This window comes from Pelmatolapia mariae, linkage group LG7, assembly GCF_036321145.2.
Source record: "Pelmatolapia mariae isolate MD_Pm_ZW linkage group LG7, Pm_UMD_F_2, whole genome shotgun sequence".
Lineage (NCBI taxonomy): Eukaryota > Metazoa > Chordata > Actinopteri > Cichliformes > Cichlidae > Pelmatolapia > Pelmatolapia mariae.
The window spans coordinates 46,585,223-46,610,067 of NC_086233.1; the positions used below are offsets into that span (position 1 = coordinate 46,585,223).

General features: G+C 40.1%; 1 protein-coding gene across 3 annotated transcripts in view; it reads right to left on the reverse strand.

Moving 5' to 3' along the window:
* Positions 1-1,046: 1,046 nt before the first annotated feature.
* shisal1b (shisa like 1b) overlaps positions 1,047-24,845 on the reverse strand; it is a 36,614-nt gene continuing 12,815 nt past the window's right edge. For 2 of the 3 annotated variants that reach the window (XM_063481004.1, XM_063481006.1), the window contains exons 2-4: positions 20,163-20,356; positions 15,152-15,365; positions 11,421-11,727 (exon numbers count right to left, since the gene is read on the reverse strand). In XM_063481004.1, coding sequence (XP_063337074.1) covers positions 11,421-11,727; positions 15,152-15,365; positions 20,163-20,229 — 588 coding nt within the window. In that variant the 5' untranslated portion in view covers positions 20,230-20,356. Of the gene's footprint in view, positions 4,164-11,420; positions 11,728-15,151; positions 15,366-20,162; positions 20,357-24,845 lie in introns of those variants that run through there. The other variant, XM_063481005.1, reaches the window with a different exon arrangement.

Consider the following 24,845-nt stretch of genomic DNA (forward strand, 5'->3'; position numbering starts at 1 on the left):
TCATATATAATTTTTTTTTGACATGGGAAGAGGGTTGAGCTGATACGATTTACAGTACCACATCACATCAGGCCAGAGTCAAGACTGTTTTCAACAAAACAGAAAACATCACAAAACATTAAAAATGATAAGAAAAGAGAGGAGAGATTCCTCGTATATGTCTCTTGAGGGAATCCATTTGTGACCCTGCTACTGCTTGTCAGAGGCAAAATGAAGCTTTTTAAAATTCCCTGGGTACGACTACTGTATTACATTATTGGTGATAAGAACAAATGTCCTGTTCCTTATTACAGGTCAAAACACAGCACAGAGCCCTGAAAGCGACATGTTCTCGAACGTATCTGATTTTTTCCCCACTTATCCAGCGTTGGGGACTAATTAAAAATCTCTCCTGCCCTGTTTGCTACTGCTGTTCACACTCTGGGAATAGAAAGGCAGCTCGAGGGAGACAGCAAGAGAGTGTAATTTTGAACCACTGCTGATCTCCAGGCCAATTATTTTACTTGGACTCATCCTGCTTCTCTGCTCCTAAAAGCGATGGCACAAGCTTGCTGGGACGCACGCACGCACGCGCACGCGCACACACACACACACACACACACACACACACACACACACACACACACACACACACACACACACACACGCGCGCGCACAATTAAACTTTAGCTATTGAAATGGGGATTAACTTGCTCTAACAACTCTACAAATTTGAATATTATTGCTGATAACTGAGGATGATGCTAGCAGGCCCCACTTACAGCACTTGACCACAGTTCTGTTAGGTTCCACTTAAACTTCATGAAACAGAGAGATGGAAAAATGGAGGCAACAGACAAGTCTAATAGCTGGCTTTTTTGTGTTTCTGTTGGTGTATTTGTGTTGAGTCAGCCAACTCTTAATGATTAACAGTATGTCCTGTTAGCTTTCAGCGCACATGCAAAGTGCTCCATGTATAAGCTCAGCAGCTGCCAGACTACCAGATGCAAGACTGGAACAGACAACCCCCTACCCACACACACCCCTATACCCACCAACCCCCCCACTGTACCTACCTTCTGTCCACCTGGTCGTCACACACTGTCACTCATATAAAAACTGGCACCGCTGCAGCTGCTTTGCATGCTTTTCCCCAAACACAAAGGACAGCATTTATGGATAGCCAAGAAAGTAGATCTCAGCAGCTTTGGGTAACAACTTTACCTAGACTATGAGAGGTAAAACAGTCAACTTTTTCCTACTCTAATAACCAGTTGATTTATTGATTAATTTTGTAAAAATGACCAACATTCCCCAGTTTTCATCTTCCTTCCTTCAGTTTCCATCTTCCTGTGATTCTTAAATACTGATTGCTAAATTTACTTATTTTTTTCCACTTTTTTCTCTGAAACACAAACCAAGCGATTCATTCATCTGTTGACAAAGCAACAGGCAGATTCATCAATAATTAAATCAAATCTTTAGTTGCAACCATCTCTGAAGCAGTGTAATAATTGTTTCACTTTTTTGTCAATCCAAAATCCCACACATAGGGGAAATAATTATTTTCTCCTTTCCTGAATTCATTTCTTTCTGAATTTAAAATCCAGAAAAAAAACAAATCACATAAAAGTTATAAATATATTTGCATGCCTTTGAGTGAAATAAATGTTTGATCCCACAAATTGGCTGTGTGCCCAGCACACGAGTCCACACAATCAGTTTCTTCCATTTCAACCTCACCGTGACCATAGGTAAGACCAAAGAGATGTCCAAGAATGTCAAGGACGATATTGTAGATGTGCACGGAACAACATGTCCCTCCATCTCGAGCTCAATGCAAGATCTTGTCTCATGAAGTGAGGATAATCATGTCAAAGGTGGTGAATCAGCCCAAAACTTCCCGGGAGGAGCTTGTTATTGATCTGAAGGCAGTTGGGACCACAATCATCAAAAACACCATTGGTAGCGCGCAGTGCCCGCAAAGTCTCCCTGCTCAAGAAGGCACATGTACAGGTCCGTCTTTGCCAGTGAACATCTAAATGATTCAGAGAAGGCTTGGGAGAAAGTGCTGTGGTCAGATGAAACCAAAATCAAGCTCTTTGGCATCAACTTGACCCCCTGTGTATGTAAGCTGAGTATGACCCAAACATTACCATCCCCACAGTCAAGCACAAAGGTGGAAACATTGTTTCCACTAAGGGTGCGGGATGACTTCACCACACTGAGGTCAATGGATGCAACAACAACAGTCCACTGGCCACTTAAGAGCCAGAAGATAGACTGTGGATGGGTCCAGTAACCCAAAACATACTGAAGAAGCCCCTTAAGGTGGTGGCCTAGCTAATCTCCCGATTTCAATCCTAGAAAATCTGTGGAGGGAGACGAACTTAGAGTTGTAAACTGGCAGCCAAGAAACCTTAAAGGATTTATAGTTTCTGTAAAGAAGAGTGGACCAGAATCCCTCCTGAGATGTGTGCAAAAGCAAACACTAAGTCATGTTTTGCACAAATGAAATACTTATTTCACTCAATGAGGTGCAAATCAATTTATTAACTTTTATTTAATGTGTCTTTGTTTTATGGATTTTTGGTTGAGATTCTGTTAAAATGAAACTACTATAAAAATTAGAAACTGTTCATTTCAGCAGGGGATCAAATAATTATTTCACTGGTTTTAGATCTGAGGGATAAATAAAACAAAGATTTAAATAAATAAATACCATACTGGTGGCGGTTTGAAATAATAATTGACAGTTTTTGCTATGAAATACACTGAGTGTTAATGTAAAAAGTGTGCAAGAGTTTCTTTTAGTAAGAGATAATCATGTCTTTTTTCTTACAGAGCTGACAAAAAAAAAATGAGTTCATTATCCAGAAATAGTATATCTCCATTTAATTGACATCACCTTCTTATTAAATGCAAACTGAGCCAAAAATTCTGTGATACACCTCAGTGATTACCCATTGCTCATTTAGCTGACTCTGATTTTTACATACCATGTGATCCTCTGGTTAAGCTTCTGTACATTATTGCTGACAGTGAAAGGGGTTTACTGATACTTCTTTTGGAAACATTTTCTGTTATGGCTAGTTACTTACAGTTGCCTGTTACCAATGTGGAATTTGGAGCACTTCGTATAAAGAAACTAATGGATATTATTTTGCGTCATATTGCTAATGAAGCTGATCTCAGGCAGCCCTAATAACAAGGAAGGTCAAATAGGTCAGTGGGTGATGTTATAGAAAACTGTCACAAACTCGTAATTTGATAAGTAAGGGTTTCACTCAGGTCTTTAGGCTCTTTGCCAAGGGATACGGATATGTGTAAATTAGCATAAAGACTGTGGCTGTTATGAAGGCATCCCTGATCCTCATTAATGTTTGTGTGAAGATGGAAAACCCTCATGTTTGAAGTTTTGGCAGTTTATTTTTATGGCCTTACGTCCTTTTCCGACACTGTTTCAAGAAATCGCTTGTTTTGCAGAAAGGAGACCAAAAACATTTTGTATAAGATGTTTGTTTTTCACCGTGGCTGCAGAGGCATTTTGTCTGGTTTCAGTAGGTAACAAAAACATTCTACTCTAAGTGAGATGCTCAGCATCAACCTAAGCCATTACATAATCAGATTGTTAGCCACTCATATATTTTCTCTGACTAGTTCACATAAATAAATCACCAAATAGATAACCCACAACTGTGTCTAACTGCTACTGAACACAAAGTGACACAGCAGTTTAATAAACATGTTATATCTAGAAATAAGCTTTTTTTCTCCTTTTTTTTCTTTAAATAGGCAAGCTTTCTCACTTGCGGGTACAGTTTATCCAGTTCATCTTGGATTTGTTTGGGGTACTCCAGGCCTTGGCAGATACTTTAGGGAATCAGTTAAACCCTATAAGCAGATAAATGCATCCATCTCTCCCTTCTGTAGAAGCAGCGATACATTCGTCTGTGTGGCTTTCCAGGCTTTCTTCAGCTGTTTCGCCTGATTCTGTTAGTCTGTGGGTATTTTGTGCTCATTAGAAAGGGGGCAGTAGTCACTTCTAGCTACTACAGTATGGCTAGCCCACCAGTGATGCTGTGTTTGTGGTCCAGAGAGGGGTGACTGGGGAACATCTCCTCTGTACCATGTAAGGAAACCAGGTGTTGCTACTCTTCTGTTTATCCACTCACAGCATCATTCTGCCAGAAGAGACAAAAAAGACATAAAGCATCAGGGTTCATTCTTAAGCTTGTAACATATAGAATTACAGGCATTTTTTACTGACATACGTTTTTTTCTGAAGCTTTCAACCATATATTAATTTTTGTGTGGTAAGCCTCAAGCTAAGTCCTTTGGCCATCATCAACATGGTGTTTTCAAACAGGATGTGATAAGGAGATCTGAAACCGAAGGAAACTGCATACTAGCAGTTTCAGATAGCAACTTGTCTGACATGAGAGATACCTGCAAAAAGATTATGTCGCATTAGCCTCCTTTTTTATTCTAAATAGCAGTATTTACAGTATTTTTAGTCAATTAAAACTTATGGTCAATGCCGTAAACTGAGTTCAGTTAGCATTTTCCCATTTAGAGTTCTCCATAACCGGGCAAATTTTGGAAATCAGCCTTTACAATTGGCCTTTACAATAAAATGCAGGTTAAAGGCGCTTCCACACCGGCTTTGCATTTCACACTAGAAAGCTGTGCCCATCTTTTATACACTGTCTATGAAATCAAAAGAGCGGTAGGATCATTTTCTCAGCCTTTTTTCTTTCCAGCACCCTGCTGGCCATTAGAAATGATTCAGTAAACTCCCATGCTGGCTTCAGTTTTCAGACCTGAAAGTGCAGTGCCAGTCACAACTGCACCAAACACAATCTAAGGCAGTTTCATACAGAATGGCTGTTGGTGCTGGATGATGTAACCACATCTAGCTTTCCTTTGGCTGTGGTTTCCAGTTTTCATTGCATTGGTTAAGTGGCTAGACACTGACTGAATGCCAGAGGAACATAACTCTAACTGTCTGGGAAACAGAGGTCATCTCAGGACTAAAACCTGGCTTTAGGAGAAAATAGAGAAAAGCACTGATTTTAAATATAAGCTATTATCCACCTGTTATCACATGACTAAATTTACATACTCAGGTCACGTGGTAACAACCAGACTTTATCCTTGGTAACTCTCACACGACAACCACTGATGAAAGCCATGAGATGATTTAAAACAATGGAAAAAACTAGCGAGTGAAGAAGATGGTATTTAGGATAGCAAACATGCTTACATATTTTAAAGATATCATAGAACTGGAGCCCACAGAATGAAAATGGTTGATACATTGTGGATATATTGTTGCTTTATCCTCTCCAAAAAAGCCAATTTATAGCCCAGAGTGCACATGTCTGTATCATCAAATTCCAGAGTAGCCACAAAAGTTGTTTGGGAAAAACTGGCAGGATCCCGGACAACAGAGACTCAGACTCAACACTTAATACTTTTAGCTTCATGGATAAAATTGCCTCAGTATGTGCTCTGTGTTTCATGGTCCACACTGATCTTTATATAACAACATATTGGCTTGAAAATGAGCTCAAGGCCAGAAAACACAAAAACTAATAAAATGGGCCAGCTCTGCTTTTCAAAAAGCAGCCAGCTTCACAGGAATATTTTACAAGTCTGTAATTCTTGTTAAGACTCTAAGCCCACCACAGCTCTATGAATCACATCCACCAACTGAAAATAATTTCTGCTGCCCAAACAATACAACTGCACTTTAATGGGAAAAGAAAAAATTCCACTTTCCACACCTTAGCAGTGATTTACCCTCCATCCTTGTAGGGACACAGAAATATTCTTTTATCAGCAGTGTGACACAGAGTGCTTTTGGTTCTTGAAGGATACTTGACTGCACTTTAGAGAAAATGCAAAGTAAATGTGTGAAAACACGTCTAATAAAAGATCACAAACACAAGCACAAAAATAAACACAGAAAGTTGCACCAACCCCATCTTGCTTTTGGCAGTGCCAGACGTCACTGCACGACTTTCAAAGAGCTAAACCTGCTCTTCTTCTCTTTCCCTTTTAGCAGAACTGTCTGTGCGTCTGGCTGTCTTTGTAGCATCTATGATGTTAATTAACTCACACCACATGGAGTGTGTTGCTTTAATTGGACAAGGTCTTGGCATGCTGCTCTGTGGACAGACAGGCCAGGAATAATTTCATAATGTACAATTACATTATTACCTCAGAAAAAGGGAACCAGTGAGTTCAAAGATGGACGTGAATATTCAGGAGACAGAGGTAGGCTTTGATCACACTGACAGAAAAAAAAATGTGAAAAAATGTGAAATTCTGTTGTAGCCTTCTGGGTCTATCTGAGTGTCCTGTGCAGGCAGCACAGCAGGTGTTTAAGTGCAGATGTCGGGCATGCTTACCTATGACCGATCTGATGTAACAGACAGACTGCTCGAGTGGCGGAGGTGGCGTTTACTAGACTGGGCTATAACGCTGAGTCACTGGTGACTGACTGTAAGAGGCAGTGTTACAAAGGCTGGTGAGTCAAGTATATGTTGAATAGGCTGACAGATGCCACCTCACCTAGACCACTCTACCCATGGCTAAGCTCAGCTGGCCCAGTAAGCTACCAGCCTTGAGTGAGTGGGAGGTTGCTGGCATGAGGTGCTGCTCTAAGTCGGTGCCAAGTGATTCATCGGCCGCCAGGGGAATCTGTGTGACGTATTCTGCTCGATGTGAAGTGGTATCATTTGATGTTCCTCAACACCTCATTTCTCCCACTTTAATCTATGACTTCTCGCTGATGCTCAGCATATATTAACCAAAGTTGAGTTATGTATTTTTAATTTTACCACCAAACACGAGCAAAAAAAAAAAGGTAATAAAAAATCAGCTTTTTTTTCCTTTCCCAGATTGCACACTTATTTTTGCTGGGTAAGTCTTAATCAGCACTGACTGAAGGCAAACTAAATCTATCTAACATATGCAGTAAAAAAATGCCAGACTGAATGACAGGAGCAGATCACATTTGTTCCAATTATGAAGTGGGGAATGTCAAAGTGGGTACACCACACAAGGAATGTAAAATAAGTGACGATATAGAAAATTCTCACTGCCACTTCTTTTAAATCTGCCTTCTAGTGTCATGATGCTGCTCAGTACCACTAATTGCAAGGAGGTGGACAAGCAGGCAAAAGGGGGATGTGCAGATACTGGGAAGCCAGCCAAAGTTTTAATGTCCTAATAGCTGCGGGTGGACAACCAAGCAGGGCTCTAATGCTGCTGAACTTCCAGGAAGGTTTTAGTGCTTTTAAAGGGCAACATGAGAGCCCTGCTAAGATGAGTGACACCAAAATGGTTTTCTTTTTTCTGTGGCAATGTGATATCTTAATGGGTTCCCAGTAGTTTTTGTGCTACCACATCCTGGTCATATGAGCTCAAGAGCTACTTGATCTATGTCATCCAGGACACATTAATGTGAATGGATTTTAAACTGGATACTGAGTGTTAAATGGGAAAATCATTACCGCTATCTGATAGCACATCTGTATGGTAAACATAAGACTACACCTTTATAGTTTAACCAAGCATAAAGAAAGGAAATGGGGAAAAAATGTTTCCCTGCCCAGATTATAAGTAGATGAGATGAGATGATGATTTTTGTGCTCCAAGAGTTGTCAATGCTTCCTTCAGTTTTAAACAGCTCCATGTGATCATCTGCTAAGCCAGCTATGATAATTTAACCTCTATCGCCTGATTTTTTTAAACTCATTCCACGACCACTCTGAGGCCTCCAACACCACCACCTTCTCCAGGTTCACGTCCTCGCAGGATGACCCCTCCTCTCAGTGTGAGAGCAGCAGAGTTAAGGATGACTGCTACTACTAAAGCTACTGTTGCAACGTGCATCAAGACAGCCACCATAATTTAATAGGTCAGTTATGTATTTATTAGGTTTTTATTATTATTATTTTATTACATTTATATGTATATACATATACATTTTACTTTTATAGTATTTTTATTATTTTATTTTAATTAGGTCTAATCATTGTGTATAAAGATTAATCAGGTGACCATTTAGGAATCTTATTTATATGTTCCTCTTTGACCTAAACACAAATATTTGAATGATTTTTCTGAAATCATGATTTAATTTTCAGCTCATCCACCCGAAGGACTAATGAGCTGGGAAGACGTCCGTCATCCATCCATCTGTCAATAATCTACAAGAATCGCTAGGCATGCTACATTATGAGTCAGGATTTAATCAAACTTATGCACAATGATCACCCTCGAGGTCAGGGTCATATTTGTCATTCTCAGTGGATTTGAATTCTCATTAGTTTGTGCAATACAGCCAGCCAATGATAGGAAAACTTATCACTGCTTTCTGTATTTCACACATTATAATAACCTGTAAATTATAATGGATCATGTGCCAGATGAGCTGCATCAGTGATGTTCTAGTTTTTTCTATTTTTTTCTCATTAGCTGAGTGAGTCCACAATCTTTTAAGTGCAGAAAGACTTCCTTGAACTCCTCTTAATGGAAATCATTAGTTTAGGTCGTTTGCAGGGATAAGGCGTCCCCAGGCCAGTAGATATAAGACACATAGGTCCAAGCCAAACAGCTCCTACAAAAATATGTTTTTATCAAGCTAATGGACAAACTATAACTGCCCATCCTACTTACCACTAGGATAAGCACTTGAACTAATAGCGTGTAGAAAAACAATGACTTTGCAATAGTGGTTTTCACAAATCTGTTGTTTCCACTGAGTGACATTACCCTGTGAGTAAACTCTGCTTGGAAACAAACAGTGTGCCCTCCCTGTAATGATAATCCATGACTCCTGGTGTGGCAGGCTGATCATTCGTCTCTCACCTGGATCATACATCGTTAGGTGAAGAAAGAGACAGTTACGTTTTCTTACTTTATTCAAACCGAAGTGAATACGTGTATATGAGATTTTAATAAAGGGCATCCACCGAGGAAAAGTAATAACAGTTTCTCAGGCCGCCCACGCTGAACCCTGAGCAGATCTGCAGCAGCACATACCAGCCTGCTTACGTGCAACGTGGTAAGCAGGATTCCCACACGCTGAGTGCAAAGCTGCGCTCTCTCCCCCCCTCTCTCTCTCTCTTTTAGACCTGACTTGCCATCAGGACCTGCTTTGCTGCATGGGTTACCATTTGTGCTGGATTCCAAAGTTGCTGTGCGACTGGGTTGTTTTTAGATGCTGCTGGGCCTGTAGTGGGACTTGACCCGATCTCTGGTTGTTTACATTTGGCCAACAGATGTCCAACTAAGTGGACCCAGTTTTCTGAGCCATTACTCTGCATCTTCTCTGGGGATAAAGATCTATACCCCCGCAAATAAAACACATCTAATGACGCACCGTGTGGGCAACGTCAACTGTATACACACAGAGAGAATTGCCCATAACGGTTACTTAACACATTTAGGAAAAAGTGTAAGCGTTATCTGGATTCTCAGAAGTGTTTCATTGTGTGAAACTTTCCCCCTCCCCCCCAAAAAACTATTCTGATCTTGCCCCAGAAACTGCTCGTGACTGAATTTATCTCGCAGCATCTGTCACTTTATTATTGATGTCAATGATTATGCAAGAACATATTTAGCTCATGGTAAATTTTGTCCTGTTTGTAAAAAACGCGGTTACATTTTTTTCTTGGTATTTTTAGATAGAGATCTTACAAAAGATGATACCAAAACACTATCAGTCCTAAAGCAGTTCCCATTACTCATCACAATGAATTACTATGAACTTTGCTTGCTCTCATTTTCCGAGCCCACTTAGTTAATGAGCAGTTTGCTGCTATTTCAAACACCTTTTTTTTTTTTTCAAATTGACTACCACTGGCTTAATGCTGGCTTCTCGCCAGCGCAGGCCAACCTCACTAGTCAAGGATTGATGAGACCTATCATACTGAACTGACTTCATGTCTAATGAGGAGGCTCCGCAGACATGTTCAGTCTTAGTTAACCACGTTTATACCAGCAGAGCAGCCCCAGGATCCCTCTGCAGCATCTCAGCTCTTCTATCTATGGCTTCTACAGTCCACAGTGCTTCTTAAAGCCATTTGTCAAAACTCTACCCACATTAAATTATCATGACCCGAGAGAGATGTCTACCTCTAGGAGGAGACTGAGCCACAATCAGAGACAGAGGGTGCACGGTGTCTGGAGACGCGCAACCGGATGAAAAATCGAGTGCACAAAAATGTACGGTTGTTCAGGCTGTGCTCTGCAATTGTGCAGCTATATTCTGAAAGTTTAAACAATGTCTGGCAGAAGAAGAAAAGTTCCCCGCAGCTATGGCGTGTTACAGGTCACTCCTGGCATCATAAATCATCGCATATGTTCTAACAGCAGTCACATGCAGCCTAACACACCTTGAGACGCCTGTGACTGCTCTCAGCGGTAATAAAAAAGATACGCTGAACACATAGCAGATGGTGTTTTGCCGCAGAAACTCCACAAATGATTTCTAATGCGACTCACAGTCGACTCATTCAAGTTAAATATGAGCTAGGAGCCCCAGGCGGGCACTGCAGCTTTCACATTATCCTATTCTTTTCTATTCATTAATAATGATAGCTCCTAATGAGTTGGTCAGACTTAAAACCAAGAAATATCTCTTACCCAAATTCCTCCTATAAAAGAAAAGAAAAAAAGGTTTATGTTGACACAGAGTGCAGCTATTTTGAGATGAACGATGCATACAGATCAGATGCTTTGCAGAAAATGATTCACTGCTGGGCAGAAGGGAGTGGAGCTCTAAAAGTTCTGTTGAAGTCTGTAACCCAGTGAATTGACAGTTGGTAATACCACTGGTCGGATCTAATCGCGAGCGTGCTATCTATATCTTTGTGTTTACAGTGTGCCCCTAACGAGCGACTCTAGGAAATTAGGAATGTTTGAGCTTCCTTGCTGCTGGCTTTCGGGAAAGTATGCTAAAAATGTTTTAATTTGTCCCGCTAGACACAGTTTCCTTGCCATGTTGCTGTCAGCAAACAAAACAATGAGCACAAAAGAAAACACGCAGACAAGAAAATGAGAGGCAGAATTAAAGGAACGATTTTTTAAAGGGTTGGCCGACTCTGGTTCTTAGCATCTGTAGCTATTAATGCTTTATTTTGTCAAACAAGCAAGAGGGTCTCTACTGCATATTTGCTTATCAGAGCAGAACAAGTTATTTTGTTTAATAGGCAACAAATGGTTACGTAACACTTCCTACTGTATGGCGTCAAATGAGGGTATCACTGTTTCGGAACTTCTGTGATATAAATATTGAATTTTTCACTACTTGTAATTCTGTTTTTCTCTTTTGACCGGAGACTGATAATTTTAGTAGTTGCAGAAATGCATCTGTCTATGTCCATGGCATCGAGGTTGACAGCTGTCATGTGACGGGCAGTGACTCACCATGCGGTGGATGTGTTGTAGGGCAGGAGCGTAGGGCTGTGGCTCTCCCCTCTGAGGCTGTGTCTGGGCTGGAAGTGGGCGGGGACCATGGGCTGCGCTTGAGCCTGGGCTTCGCTCTCCTCTGGCATGGACCTGTGCCACTGACTCCGAGCCTTCTTCAGCCAGCGTCCTCCAAGACCCCATTTCTCCAGGTAGATCCGGCACAGCTCGTAGTTTATGGCTGAGTAGTAGAGAAAGTCCAGAGCCAGCAGCACCATCACAAAGAAGCCGTAGATCCACACACCGACCAGGGCTGTATAATTACTGCAAGAGACGCAGACTGGGAGAATTAATGCTGGATAATCTGAAAAAGATGATGATAAACACTTTTCATATCCTCAGAACCATCATCCAGTTACCCTTACACTGGGCTTAAATCCCGAAAGCAACGATAGCGCCTGCCAGGTGTGAATGTTTGCTGTTTTTGTGGCAAGACCAAGACATTTATCAAGTCCTCCCTTGATAAAAACTAAGTTAAAAAAATAAATATAGGGGAAAATAAACACCATCTGTTCCATTTACTGCTTCTTAAATACTGCTTCCTAAATTGGACAAAGAATTTCATTAGCACAAGAGAGTTTTATACATCTCGTTTTGGCTCTTACATAGTTTCTCTAAAAATCAGCGCTCTTATTTTTCCACCTCTCATAACTTTTCTTCATGTATTACATGATCCAGCTGGATTTATGTGGGGTGCATTTGAACTTTTTATTTTAGTCCACCCACATCCATAAAGTATAACAAGGTGAATGAGCAGAAAGGGCTTCAGAAAATAGCTTTCTGAGAGGTTGGGAAAGCAAAATTTACACACATACACAAAAAAAATAAAAATAATCTTGTGGTGTCACATTGCTGCTTAAATGCTCAGGGCATGTAGGGTGGAAATATTACACATGTTCATGGACTGAATAAATATTCTGACTCTGAGAGGCAGAGATGACACGGGGTGTTACTTCAAAATAGAGATTTATTTGGAGTGAAACCATTCTTTTAGTTTTGCCTTAATATGCAATTAGTGTGACTCCACTGATTAAAGCCCGTAGAAAAAGTGATATTCTAGTGGTTGTAATTCAGTAAATCAACTGAATCCGCTTCTGTCTGGAAACGATGCAGCCTTAGGGGTGTTTATCTGAATAAACTGCTTTAAAACAAACACTCGAGCTGCTTGAATGAATACTATGTCAGTAAATGCTTAACTGCATTTACCTTTCCTCACCTCTGCATCAGAGGCATTTACCTGCTATAATTTCGTTTGTATGTGTTCTAACAGACTAACAATGCAGGGCTATATTTGAGTCAGTCTGATCGCAGAGCAAAGAACGCAGAATGTGCACGGTTTTTAGAGAAACTGATCAGAACCGCACCACTAACACCAACGCCATTCAATATTAATCACAGCTTTCCCAGAGACAGCAGATTGAAAGGATTATCTGTCAAATATATAACAATATTTGATGTTTTCCTGTGAATTTCTTGAACATTTACTCTCAGATGACTTCTCCATACGTTTCAGATCCACGATATTTCAGCTGCTCTGTTACTTTATAGGAGACGGCGCACAACATTGTGAGCAAAACCCTTGGAGTCAAAATGCCTTTAGTTTTACCTCAAACTCAACTCAACTCTAATCCCATTTTCACCATGAAGTGTAAGAAGGGAGCGCAAAATTATGGTCAGTTTAACTCGCTTGGCCAGCAGTAAATATCAAGCCTGCAGTCTTATTGGCCACTGAGCAAAGATAAAAGAGAGGCCCAACAGGCCATCTGACACTAAAAATGAAATATCATGACCTGCTGCAGGGCACTGTGTACCGTTTGAGACAGAGGCATGCTGGGAGGGCATTAGTACAAAGAGCTGTGGTTTTGTCACCCAAGCCTCCCACTGGGTGCTCCCACAGAAGAAGAGGGACATTTTTCTGTGTCCTTCACTCAGTTTAATTCTGCTTATACTCCACGCCATAAGCACTTCTTTCAGTTTAGTTGTCCTCTGTGAGAAATCTGTCATATCTTGGCATGTGTGCAGTTTTTTTTAATAACGCCACACTGATACAGCTCTGTAATTTTACATAGACTTTTACTTTGAAACAGACTCGGACTTTATAGACTCTATATACTTAATAGCCAGCACTTAACACCCAGCTTTGCAAAGGGTTTCATGTGGAGGCGTCATACTCAAAACACATAGGCTGCTTTTAGCATCTGCTCTTCTCTGTGGTCATATTGAATACCTCTTCAGGTGTAGGTCAGTGTCAACAAGGTCTCTGAGCACGATACCATCAAGAAAGTCTGGAGACCAAAACAAGCTGGTTTCATACGATCTGAGGTAAATTTATCTTTCGCTGTAGCAACTCACATAAAGCTCTCCCAAGATTCAGCGAAGCCAGTTTTCACTAATTAACTGTGACATGCAGGTTATCTTTTGGTATTGTTTGTTTCGTTTTAGCAGGATATTGCAGAAACTACAGAACAGGGTTTCCTGAATGTTGCAAATTTCTGTCTTTAGTTTCCACATTTGATGTAAATCTAAAATTCAGTGTGAATTCAGTGCATAGGAGTAAATGCATATTTATAAAGTCCTGCATTTCATATTTAAGCAGTGCTGAAAAGTGTGTTGTAAATAATACATATTGAAATTATATATTATTTATATTATATTTTATATTAAATATATCCTGAAGTCTTTGTTAAATGATATTTCATTGAATATTGACTATAAACACACCTGATATAATATTTAAAAGTACTTAATGGTGTGGGTATTTTTTTTTAATAGTTTGATTTGTATTGGTTTTTATTAACTCTCCTTTCTCGATTTCGGGTTGGTGGATGATGGTGTTTTCATGAAGCACACACATGATTACAACAGAAACAAAGTATAAGTTAGGGTTATTCGGGGTTATTGGGGGATTTGATTTTTGTGGACTGGAGTCATTGTTAGGTTCTCTATTGATAATGTCCCTCTGTTTGTAACGTTTTTGGTAAAAAATCAGTCAGAGCTCTGCTCTTGCACTTGATATAATCTCCATACACTTCAAACAATGTAGTTACTGTCCTGAAAAAGGATTGTTTTCCCCATGAAACCCTACAAGTGTGTTCCATGTTTTAAATACAGTCATCCGAGGGTATGTGAGAGACATGTTTAAAATATTTTAAAACCCTCACAGCCTGAATTAAAATTCTGCACATTAAGCTAGCTAAGACGCTTGCATTTTTTTTTCTTTGCAAATGCAACTTTTGCCTGAAGTTCCAGTGGGCGCACTTTAATTTTCACCTTCACTACTACCACAGGTCCTATTGGGTAATTATAATGCCTGATAGCGAACAGCGAGACAAAACTTATAATGATAACAAACACACACACACCTAAAACAAGAGGTCAGAAACAGAATCTGATGGAAATATGTATAAAACTCCATGTATTTAGTCCTTGTCCATATGTGTCTTGTGCAGCCCATTTCTCATCAGTATGCCATGATTCCCAATATTTGACTTTGTTAAGATGGGCAATGTTTGAACTGGTAACCCTTGAGTAGCACTGGGAATCTAAGCCTGAAGACGCTAACTGTGATGTTTTATTTAATCACTTTTCTAAACCAAAAAAGGCAAAATATGACAGTGCAGATTTTTGTCACAGAAGATGCACAGTGTAAATCCATTTGACTCAAATGGCATCTTAAATGATTACTCACTTGTGTGCATAACCATCAGAGGTGGTGGTGAGGTTGACCTGCATGACCAACTGGAACTCAGTCTCGTTGCAGCAGTACTTGAAGGCGGTGTTGTTGTGGTGGCAGCAGAACATATAGGTCTTGTTGTCTGAGAGGCGTGGGCAGTGAAAGCCAAAGTGGTACCGCCCTTTGTGGTCAGAGTAAGGTTCACACACTCGGTAATGAGCTGAGAGGGCTGCAGTGGTGGGAAAGAGGGGGAGAGAAAAAAAAAGAAACCGTAGATGTAATATTCAGGAGCTAAAAAAAGAACTCATGACCTTTGAGGCAGAATTTGTGTTTGTCTCCCAGTTCTGAAAATGACAACAACTCTCCAGGAAGCACCTTTCAACCTACAGCATCCAAACTGCAAAAACATAATCGTGAATGCTTGTTTTCTTTGGAGGCCTCTGAAGATACACGAGTGGATTGAATTCGGTTAATACCTCTGGCGAAGGACAAGCAACACAAAACACGGTGTACTTGCAAAAATAATCAGAGAGTAGATATTAAATTATGCATGCAGGCGCATGATGGCAAAAACAGTCATTTTTATTCTTGAAGGAACAAAGATTCCCCCAAAACACAGAGACTATCAAACTGATTAGCTAATCATTCAAACCAGATGGCATCGTCTTATTTTCTTCATGTCGTCACACCATCCAGACATTTCATAGGAACTTTACTGAAGTATGAGCTGGAAGTTATGGAACCTAATGGCACTTGTTGCAGTAGTGGATTCTGACACATCAGTGGGTAAACTAGAAAATGTGTAGGTGGTGGAGGACTCGCAGCTTGATTTCTTGTCTTTAGCCACAAGTTTCTTGAGGCCACAGAGTTTAGTCTCTGTTGGCCTGCTTACTTTTATCATCACGTCTAAACCCAAAGTTTTTCCCAAGAGGGGTAGCGGTGTTTTTCTTGTTACTAGTCCAACAACCAAGTTCTCTGCTTGTTCCACAAAAGAGGCTGATGTCAGGCGACACATGCTATTACAATATAGACTGAATACAGCATTATTCTACCGGTTTAATAAGAGAGATCTGACTGTGCCAGGTGTGCTCCAGTATACTGGAAATCTTTGATAACACCCAAGCGTGATACAAACATAAGGGAGGCTTCTGTGCGTTTGTATGGAAACAACAAACATACTTCTCAGATTACTTTCACAAAATGAGTATATAGCACGCTGCTTCCCCTAGGCTGACTGCCTCGCTTCATCCTCCCTCCAAAAGCAAGATCCCCTCTGTTTTTTGTGATTGTGTGTGTCTGAGTGTTTTTCCATTTTGTCATTCTATTTATAGGTGAACAAAGAGTTTCACTGTGAACCTAGTGCCGCCTAACTATATGGTTTTAAACGCTGTTATTTAATCTTGGACCTGTTTCACTTTTATTTAACTCACAGTACAGTATCATAATCTAGGGCAGCACTAGGTTGTGTTTTTTAATGCAGTTTTTGTTCTGCACATACACGACATGACTTAAAAAAATAATTTCAGTAAAATGGGCTACATTTCAGAAATCTGAACAGAAATGAATCAAAGCCAAAGTCATCCTGAAAAGTATAACCAGTCATTTGGGCAGATGAAGCCATACAGGTGGAAACAGTCAGTTCTTTATGCAGCTTCATGCGGTCCTCTGGCTTATTTGCATTCAGCCAGAACTACGCTTACAAGTCCCTGCAGCTTTAGGGGAAAATGAATGTGTTAATAATATTTCCAAGATGGATTCTGGCAACCAGTAAGGATCAACTAAAAGAAAAAAAATCACAAGAATTGCAAACCAAACTCTAATAATAATAAATAACCTATCTATTTATAAAGCTGATAATAATGCCTGTTTGACATATTCATTGTTTCATAGCCATTTAAAACAGCCTATGACCTGTCTAAAACTATACATAAAGTTCTCAAAATGCCTATAAGCACTGGAAGCCAGAATAGTGACAAATATCCAGTATGCACTGAAGCATGCATCATCGTGCAGTTCACTTTTAAACTTCTTTGCAGTCTCCGATAGAGGGATTATGTGACAATGTTTTTTTATGTATCTAACAGGAAATCTATTGTTCATTTCCAGCTCCATAATTTTATTCTGGGGCTCTACTAAAGTAACTGCATATGATTCACAGTCTAAAATAATTCTTATGGATCTATTGAGACTCAGCAGCACCTTAGCTCATCCTCTGAAACAAGCAATTCTAAAACCATTATGTTACAGCCACACTAAAGTGTAAGACGCTTCCTCTGACTGCTAAGAAACCAAATGTTTAAAGGATTACTTGTACGTACACTCACTTTATTATTTTTGATTTTGGTGTTTGTTTCATGTGAGCATCCTCCACAAAATAGGTACAACAGCTTGTATGTAAGCATAGCAGTGTTTTTGTTACTTATCTGCAGGTGAACCAATGAGATTTTAATCTTGTTAATAGCTCCATGTGTGGCATTTGCAGGTCCTGTAATTCTGTTTTCACTTCTTGAAAGATGCCGGACGTGTACCTGATTGATCCTTCTCTTATGTTTTCTTTTTCATCAATAAAGCCTAAGCTGCAAGTGCTGTCAGATTTTTAGGCTTCGCTGATGTAAAACTGCGTTTTACTGTGATTTAATTCATATCAGCATTTCTGTACTTGTGTGCAGATACGCTGATATCATTTGTATCACTCTGGCACCGTGTGTTCTTGTTTGGCTTTGATTGATAATTCTCAGCTGAATCACAAATTGAAATGATGTCACTCCATGTGAAGTGCACTGAGCTTAGTTTGATGTTTTTATTGTAGCTTATTTATCCTTCTCATATGTGCTTCCTTTTATGAGCGGAGCCCAAAAAATATGACTGTGTTGTCAGTTAAAGTGTTTCGGCTGTGATTTAGTTCAAGGTCCACTTGTGCAGGCAGTGTGATAGAAGTCTTTCACTCATCTCAGGCCAAGACAGATCAGCATTTGAAAGAGACCTCTTTCAGGTTATAATGAGCTCGCTGGCCATCTTCGCTTCAGCGATGCTAATTTCAGCAGGAGAGGCTGTAAAATGAAACACTATTGAAGGGCACGGTAGAATTAAAAGTCAAGGGTGGCTTCTTCAGCAGTGAAAGGAAGCTCTTCATTTGACCCTTCCGTTGACAATACAAGTCGGTTAATCCATGAAAAAGTTCTGCAGTACGCTCATGTTTTTATGCCCTTTAAAAGAAGAGGGTCAGCGGCTGAGGGTTAGTAACCTGGTAATAAAGAAACCGAGGCCCTCCACACTGTAAGTGGAGTATAAAATTCTCTAATGATGCACAACTGGAAACAGACAAGTTCATCGGCAGTCTCTGGCTTCTCAAATGAACAACAGCTGCTTCTGGAAGCGATAGCGTTGTAAACACACCCACCTGCTTAATTTCATTAACACCTCTTGAAGTTTAGGATACAGTTAACAGCTTGGCTCCTGAACTACAGTTTGTTTACTGCCTGTGGTCTGAAAACGGCTGTGGCTCTCTCTCTCAGCGGTGCAAACACACAACATCAAAACATCAGTCAGTGCTCACCCATCACTTTTTTTTATCCATAACTGCGCTCGCATCTGCAGTTTGTCTTTGTTCTGAAACATAAAGGTTTCATTCGGTGATCCTCGACAAAGAAGACAAAATGATTTTTGCTCACGAGTAACCCATTCAATCAGATCTTTGGTAAGCTGTAAATGTAATGTGCGCATCCTTTTTCTTTAGCTAAGTACAATCCACTGTGTGCGCCTTCTTGGTGTTATTATCTTTGCCTTTGGTTAGTTTGTCTGCTATTCACTCACAGTCTGTCTGTCTCTCTGTCAGCAGTGTTAAACCAAATCCACGATAGGCTTTTCTACCTCTTCTTGGTCAAGCATGAAAAACAGCTTTGATGAAAAATAATAAATAAATAATAATTAGAAGCATAATATCAATCTGCCTTTTTAAAAAAATAAAATAGTTGCACTTTGATTATCAGGATAATTTGATGATAATGAGTTGTTTATTATCAATATTTTCATGATGGTAAATATACTGAGATACAATTACATTTTCAGTTTACAATTTAAAGTTATTCTGTTGTCTAGTCTTTAGTGTTAACTACAACATCACTTACAGTGATCGCTTACATAGATATGTAACATAATGGCGTAACCTTGTGTAACGCAAAACAAATCATAAATCATTGCAGAGATTGTTTAGTGTTGTATTTCCTTATACATTACTACCTAAGTCAGTAAAATTTGGGTATTATTTGTCATTTCTGGCACTCATTCAGCATTCAGAGCTGTGCTGTACACAATTTGCTTCGTAGTTGTAATCATCGGTCCTTGGGTTTGATGCATTTTTCTGGGAATACGAGGATGGCCATTTTCAAACTAAAGACGGATGTTGAGTGAGGAGGGCAATAACATAAATAACTCACTCTTGACTCTTTTGATTGTTATGGGTTTTCAACCTGCTGCTTGGCCCTGCCAGCTATAGCGCTGATTTCTCGCTCTCGCTATTCATCCTCCTCCTCCACCCTGTTTTGTCATTTTCAAACTTGAGTCGGCATTTTTTTTTCCTTCTGCATAATGTGTGTTTGATATCTAAGAGATATGTGTTGGCTGGGTTCTTTTCTTTGTAGCTTCTGGGGTTATAATATGCTCTCTTTTACAGTTTACGCTGCATGGCCTCATTTAGAGAGCACCCTAAGGTTCAGTGCGTTTCCTGCCAAATAAAAGTAAGTTCTTGGCAGTAAATGTTTGAAAGCACCCAAATGTTAAATGTGTCTGACTCGATTTCTGGCCATCACATGGTAACATCAGCCTTTCTGTTCCCTGAATTCAGTTTATAACACTGCAGTGGCTTCTCATGCAAAGGACTGACACCTATATTTTGGGGGAAATCCAAAGTTTGTAGAAACTGAGGGCATGTGTAATGTCAGCAACAATACCTGAAACTCTGATTTGAGTGTCTGCAGAGGGACAGATAAACAGACTCAAAAACAGGCTAGGACTAAAATTCACAGACCTGCAGTGGACAGCAGGAGAAAGATGACCGTCAGGACATTGAAGGACTGCCGGCTGGAGATAGTCATCTTCTTGTCCTCATGTGGGAAGAAGGGAGGGAGCAGGAGGGGGGGGGGGGGCTGCTTTAGCTGGACGTGGGCATCCTCTGCTCGCTGACAGCTTCTCTCACATGGCTGCTTCTTAGAGTCAGGGCTCCTAATGGGAACAAGACAAGCAGGGGAGGGGAGAGAAAAGATTAAGATATTTGATTTGGATTTCTGGAAGTTACATCCAACTGTGTGGACAGCTTGTCTGGCAGTGAGCGTCCATGATGCCTTTCCCGAAATCTGTCCTAAGGCTTACATAACAGGACCGCTTGGGCATTCAGTTTAATTGAAACTGGCACTCTGACAACACTGGGGCTAAAAGTTGTTCCATGCTTGCTTTTCTTGTCTATAAGTCATGGTAAATTATAGCGATAATCATGAATATGTATACTTCCCTGAGCTGAAATTGTTGTCATTTTTTAGTTGATTCTAATAAAACTGACTTTTTTTTGACAGAGATTAAAAGAACATCTTAAACTAGATGTGTTAGTTATGTAACTCTATAAACTATGCGTTGGAGTACGGAAAAACTGCACATATCATGCATTAAAAGTATGGTGCTCTAAGAAGAGCAAATATTTAATGAATTGCACAGAATCTGCTCTTTCAGCACAGTGTAAAGTTTTGTGATTGCAGAGCTGCTGTGGAGCACTTTGCTTGCAAGTGATGCATTGTGGGGGTTCATGAATTCCTCTTGCACATTATCACCATTCGAAGCTTCGCTGTAGTCATCCCTCTACTGATGATAAGTAAGATTAATGGGGTGGCAGTACATTTCGCTTAGGCACACTTGTTTCTGTTTTTTTTTTAAATTTATTGCTTTAATAGCCTCATTATGTGCACTGAAATAGTACCTCTCTGTGCATTCGTTTAAGTTGATGTTTCTGATAATTTATATATGAACCATTTGCAAATTTCACGTAAAAACACCCATTATTTGCTCCCCGAACCCATAAGATCCCATTTTTCTGAATGTAAACTTCATTCAAACATGTACCAGGAGCATAGATTGCTTTAGCTGCGCATATGTGCCGAGAAACTTAAGAATCTTCTTCTGCACAAGCTAGTTGGAAAATATTACAAGCTCGGCTCCTAAATTATTGAGGACCTGACAGAGGCTGACAGAGAAGGAGAAACTAAGGAAAGAGAGCAACAACAAGGGTGTAGAAGGCCCATCAGTGTTCCTGTCATAAAAAGAATTCAGTTTATTGGTGGATCAAAGCCAGTCTAATGTTGCATCACCAACCTCCGACTTTTTTCTCGAGCTGTTTTGGTAACACTCCGAAGTATGGCGCAGATACATCTCCATTTGGAGAGCGACTGGAAAGTTTTGTTTCTTTCACATGAGCTCACAGTCAGAAGAGAAATGGTGCTAGTGGTACTGCCTACGAGCCAGAAATGATTTATCAGAAATATGCAGACAATGTTCACCAGGTCAGAATTAAAAAGTGCTAGAGGTCAGAAACAAGCTATGTTTCTGTTTTTTGGTCAAGAGTTTACACGAGTAGCCACATCTGCCGATGAGTGGGTTCACAGTGAGGTAATGTTTGTGCAGACTAATGCTCAACATTCGTTCCAGATTTCCATTCTGGTCTTTGAAAGTTGAATAGCATCAATTAATTAAATGTTATTATGTTATTATGTTGTAATTTTTCAAGTAAACAGAATATTTTTCAGCTTTGGTAGTCAAATAAAGACGTCAACATGTGCTGTGGAATATTTTGCGCAAATTTTTCAGCTCCCTTATTTTTAAACCAAAACTCACTGAGAAAATTATGTAGAGATACGTCAATTTTGAAAATGTGCTGTAAGGTGATTGCTTACAATGGCACGGCCTGTTTTGCAGCTGGTACACAATGGATCACAGAGTGAGGATGAAACAGGCTGGCTGTGGAGTAAATAGCATTTGGCAATTTTTACACCTTTAACACCTTTTTGCACACTCGGGCAATTGATGCAGAAAGCAGCAAAGCTGTCAGGTCAGTTTGTCAGTTTTACCGAGCTGTAAAAGCGGAAAATGCAGGCCTCAGATATTAGAGGTCTTTCACAGGTCCAGAGCTTAAGATTTTATCCAAAGCCATTCATGAAAAACCCAAACCTCAAAGTAACCTGAGGGCAGAGAGATTCGTCAGATTGAAATACCTAGCCTTTATCCAAATTGCTGTTGACCTTAACAGACTTAAAAAGGAAGGCAACGCCAGTACTGGCAGCAGGATGATAGCCTACACCAGTTAACAAGCATCCAACGTTAATAAGAGAGGAAAAGATGTTTTTCCCCAGCAGGTCACACGAGTTCTGCTAATGGCACAAAAAGAGAATTTTTTACCTCAAGTGATAAAAATCTCACGTGATTAGAGGTGAGAAAATGCCTGCTATCTTGAATTGCATACATGGACACACACTCAAGAGGAGCAGCAATACGATTAGACTCAAATGTAGACTCTATCCTTAAAAAGACATACGCTCCTATTCCGGGCTGGATAAACCATAACCTTAATAAGATATACAATTATCTTTATCATGCTTACATATGGCATGTAAGCATGTGAGTGTGAGGTCATGCGCTAATGAGAAACATATCAGGCTTCCAAACTGAGCTACAGAGGCTAAACAAATATTTTAGAAAAAATTAAAGCTGTGCAAACACTGTGGAGAATCCCACTCTCTGTCACAGGTACCGCCCCGTCTCCTACGTGTTAAATGGTTTCAATCCCAGATCAAGGAATAAATGCTGTGCATAACCATTCCACTATACAATGAAGTTACTGTGGACCACATGGACAGACTGTGAGCTGCAAGTGAAGCACAGCAAGCTTTTTCTGTCAAAGTCTTTTAAAGCATTTTTTGATCTGAAAAGCTGTTCCTTCTCCAGAAAGCCAGGCAACGGAGGTCCCGGGAGACTTGTTAGAGTGGCATTTCATTTTTTTTTTTTCCAGTCTTTTTATTTCTGGTGAAAGCTTTAGTGTACTGTCAGATGACAGCATGTAAAGTATAACGAGGGATTCCCATCCTTTCTAAACCCACTCCCCACAACCAACTCACTGCTGTGGTCTTTTATATACATTATTTACTTGTTTTCCTTTATTTTCACATGGAGTCACCCTGCTCCCTACGCTGTGCAGGCTATAAAAGGGCAAGGTTCACAGCATCACGGCGCACGGCTTGTTTGCGAAGAAGACGTAAATGTTCAAGGGTTTGTGTAATGAGTCTGATGGTAGTGAAGCAGAGTATGTACTGTAAATACACAGGAGTGCATGTATACAGGCACACACAGCACAGCACACAGTGCATAGCTCCCTGGGACTTAAAATAGAACATACTGTTCAGCCGAACAGACACACGACACAGATGGAGGGTCTAGATACTTGCTGTTTATGTCTCAAATCGAACTAAAATATACATAAAGGTCATGGAAACACCCACTCTCTGAGTAAATGTAAAAGCTGTTCTGAGGGGAAACACTGTATTTCTACGAAAAAGCATGTAGATTTCATTTATCTGCCTGCATGTTCCTCATTACTTGCTGAGAACAGAAGCAAATATTAAGTGACCAATTGCTGCAGTAACCACTGCGAAGCTAGCAGCACACTCTTCATCACAACACAGCAGGAGACCCAAATCTGTCAGAAGTTTGATGAGGAAAAGCGCAGTGGAAGATTTCTGGGCTATTTGGAGATTACACACAGCGATAAGCGGGGCCTGTCTCATGAACATCCTTGTCCGAGTCTTATTTTTGTTCAAACATTAACTTTAAAGTATGCGACACGTTATTATGCTTTCTAAAAGTCATAATTTATTTATTTTGGCCTGCAGTGTCCCTTATCTGAGAAGCTTTCAAGTTTGTAAAGGCAAAATCTCGATATTACAATTCTCTCTCTCTCTCTCTCTCTCGCTGTCTTCCTCTCTACAGCTTAACTTTATTTTTAGATGAAACATTTAGGCCTGTCTTTTTGAGTATTCACATAACCTTTTTCTTCCATGGGTGATAGTAGTTGGATATTTATTGGATATTTATTATTAGAGTTTCCTCAGAGCCCATAAATGCACTCTCTCTTGCTTTGCTTGCCCTTAATCCATGTTAATGTGCGTTATCAATCACCCTAAAACACATGAGCATCCGCAGTGAAGTACAGTTTAGAGATGAGACTCCCACTTCACACAAGGGGAAGAGTGAGCAATAGTTAAGTGACTGTGGGTCTGCAGATGGGCCTGCGTCCAAATACATTCTGTTGCAGCCCTCTACCTAATTGATGCTCCCTTTGACTATCATCATAATAAATTGGATTTCGTTCACGTTTGATGGCATTAGAGCTTCACTCAGAAGCCCGACAGTGCTCCATTAGGACATGAGCCCATGTCAGGAGATTTAGAGCTGTGATCTAATGATTGTCATTGGCACAGAGGACTGAACTGTGTGCAGCATCAGTGAGTAAGGAGTGGCAGCCTAAGTCATTAAAAGCAATGACTGGTGAACATGTACAACATGTGACACAGCTGATGATAAAAAAAAAACTGTCCTTAGAGGATACCAGTTATTTACTTAAGGGCAGTTTTAAAGTTTAAAAAAAAATTAAGTATAAAGTACTTTTAATTCACAA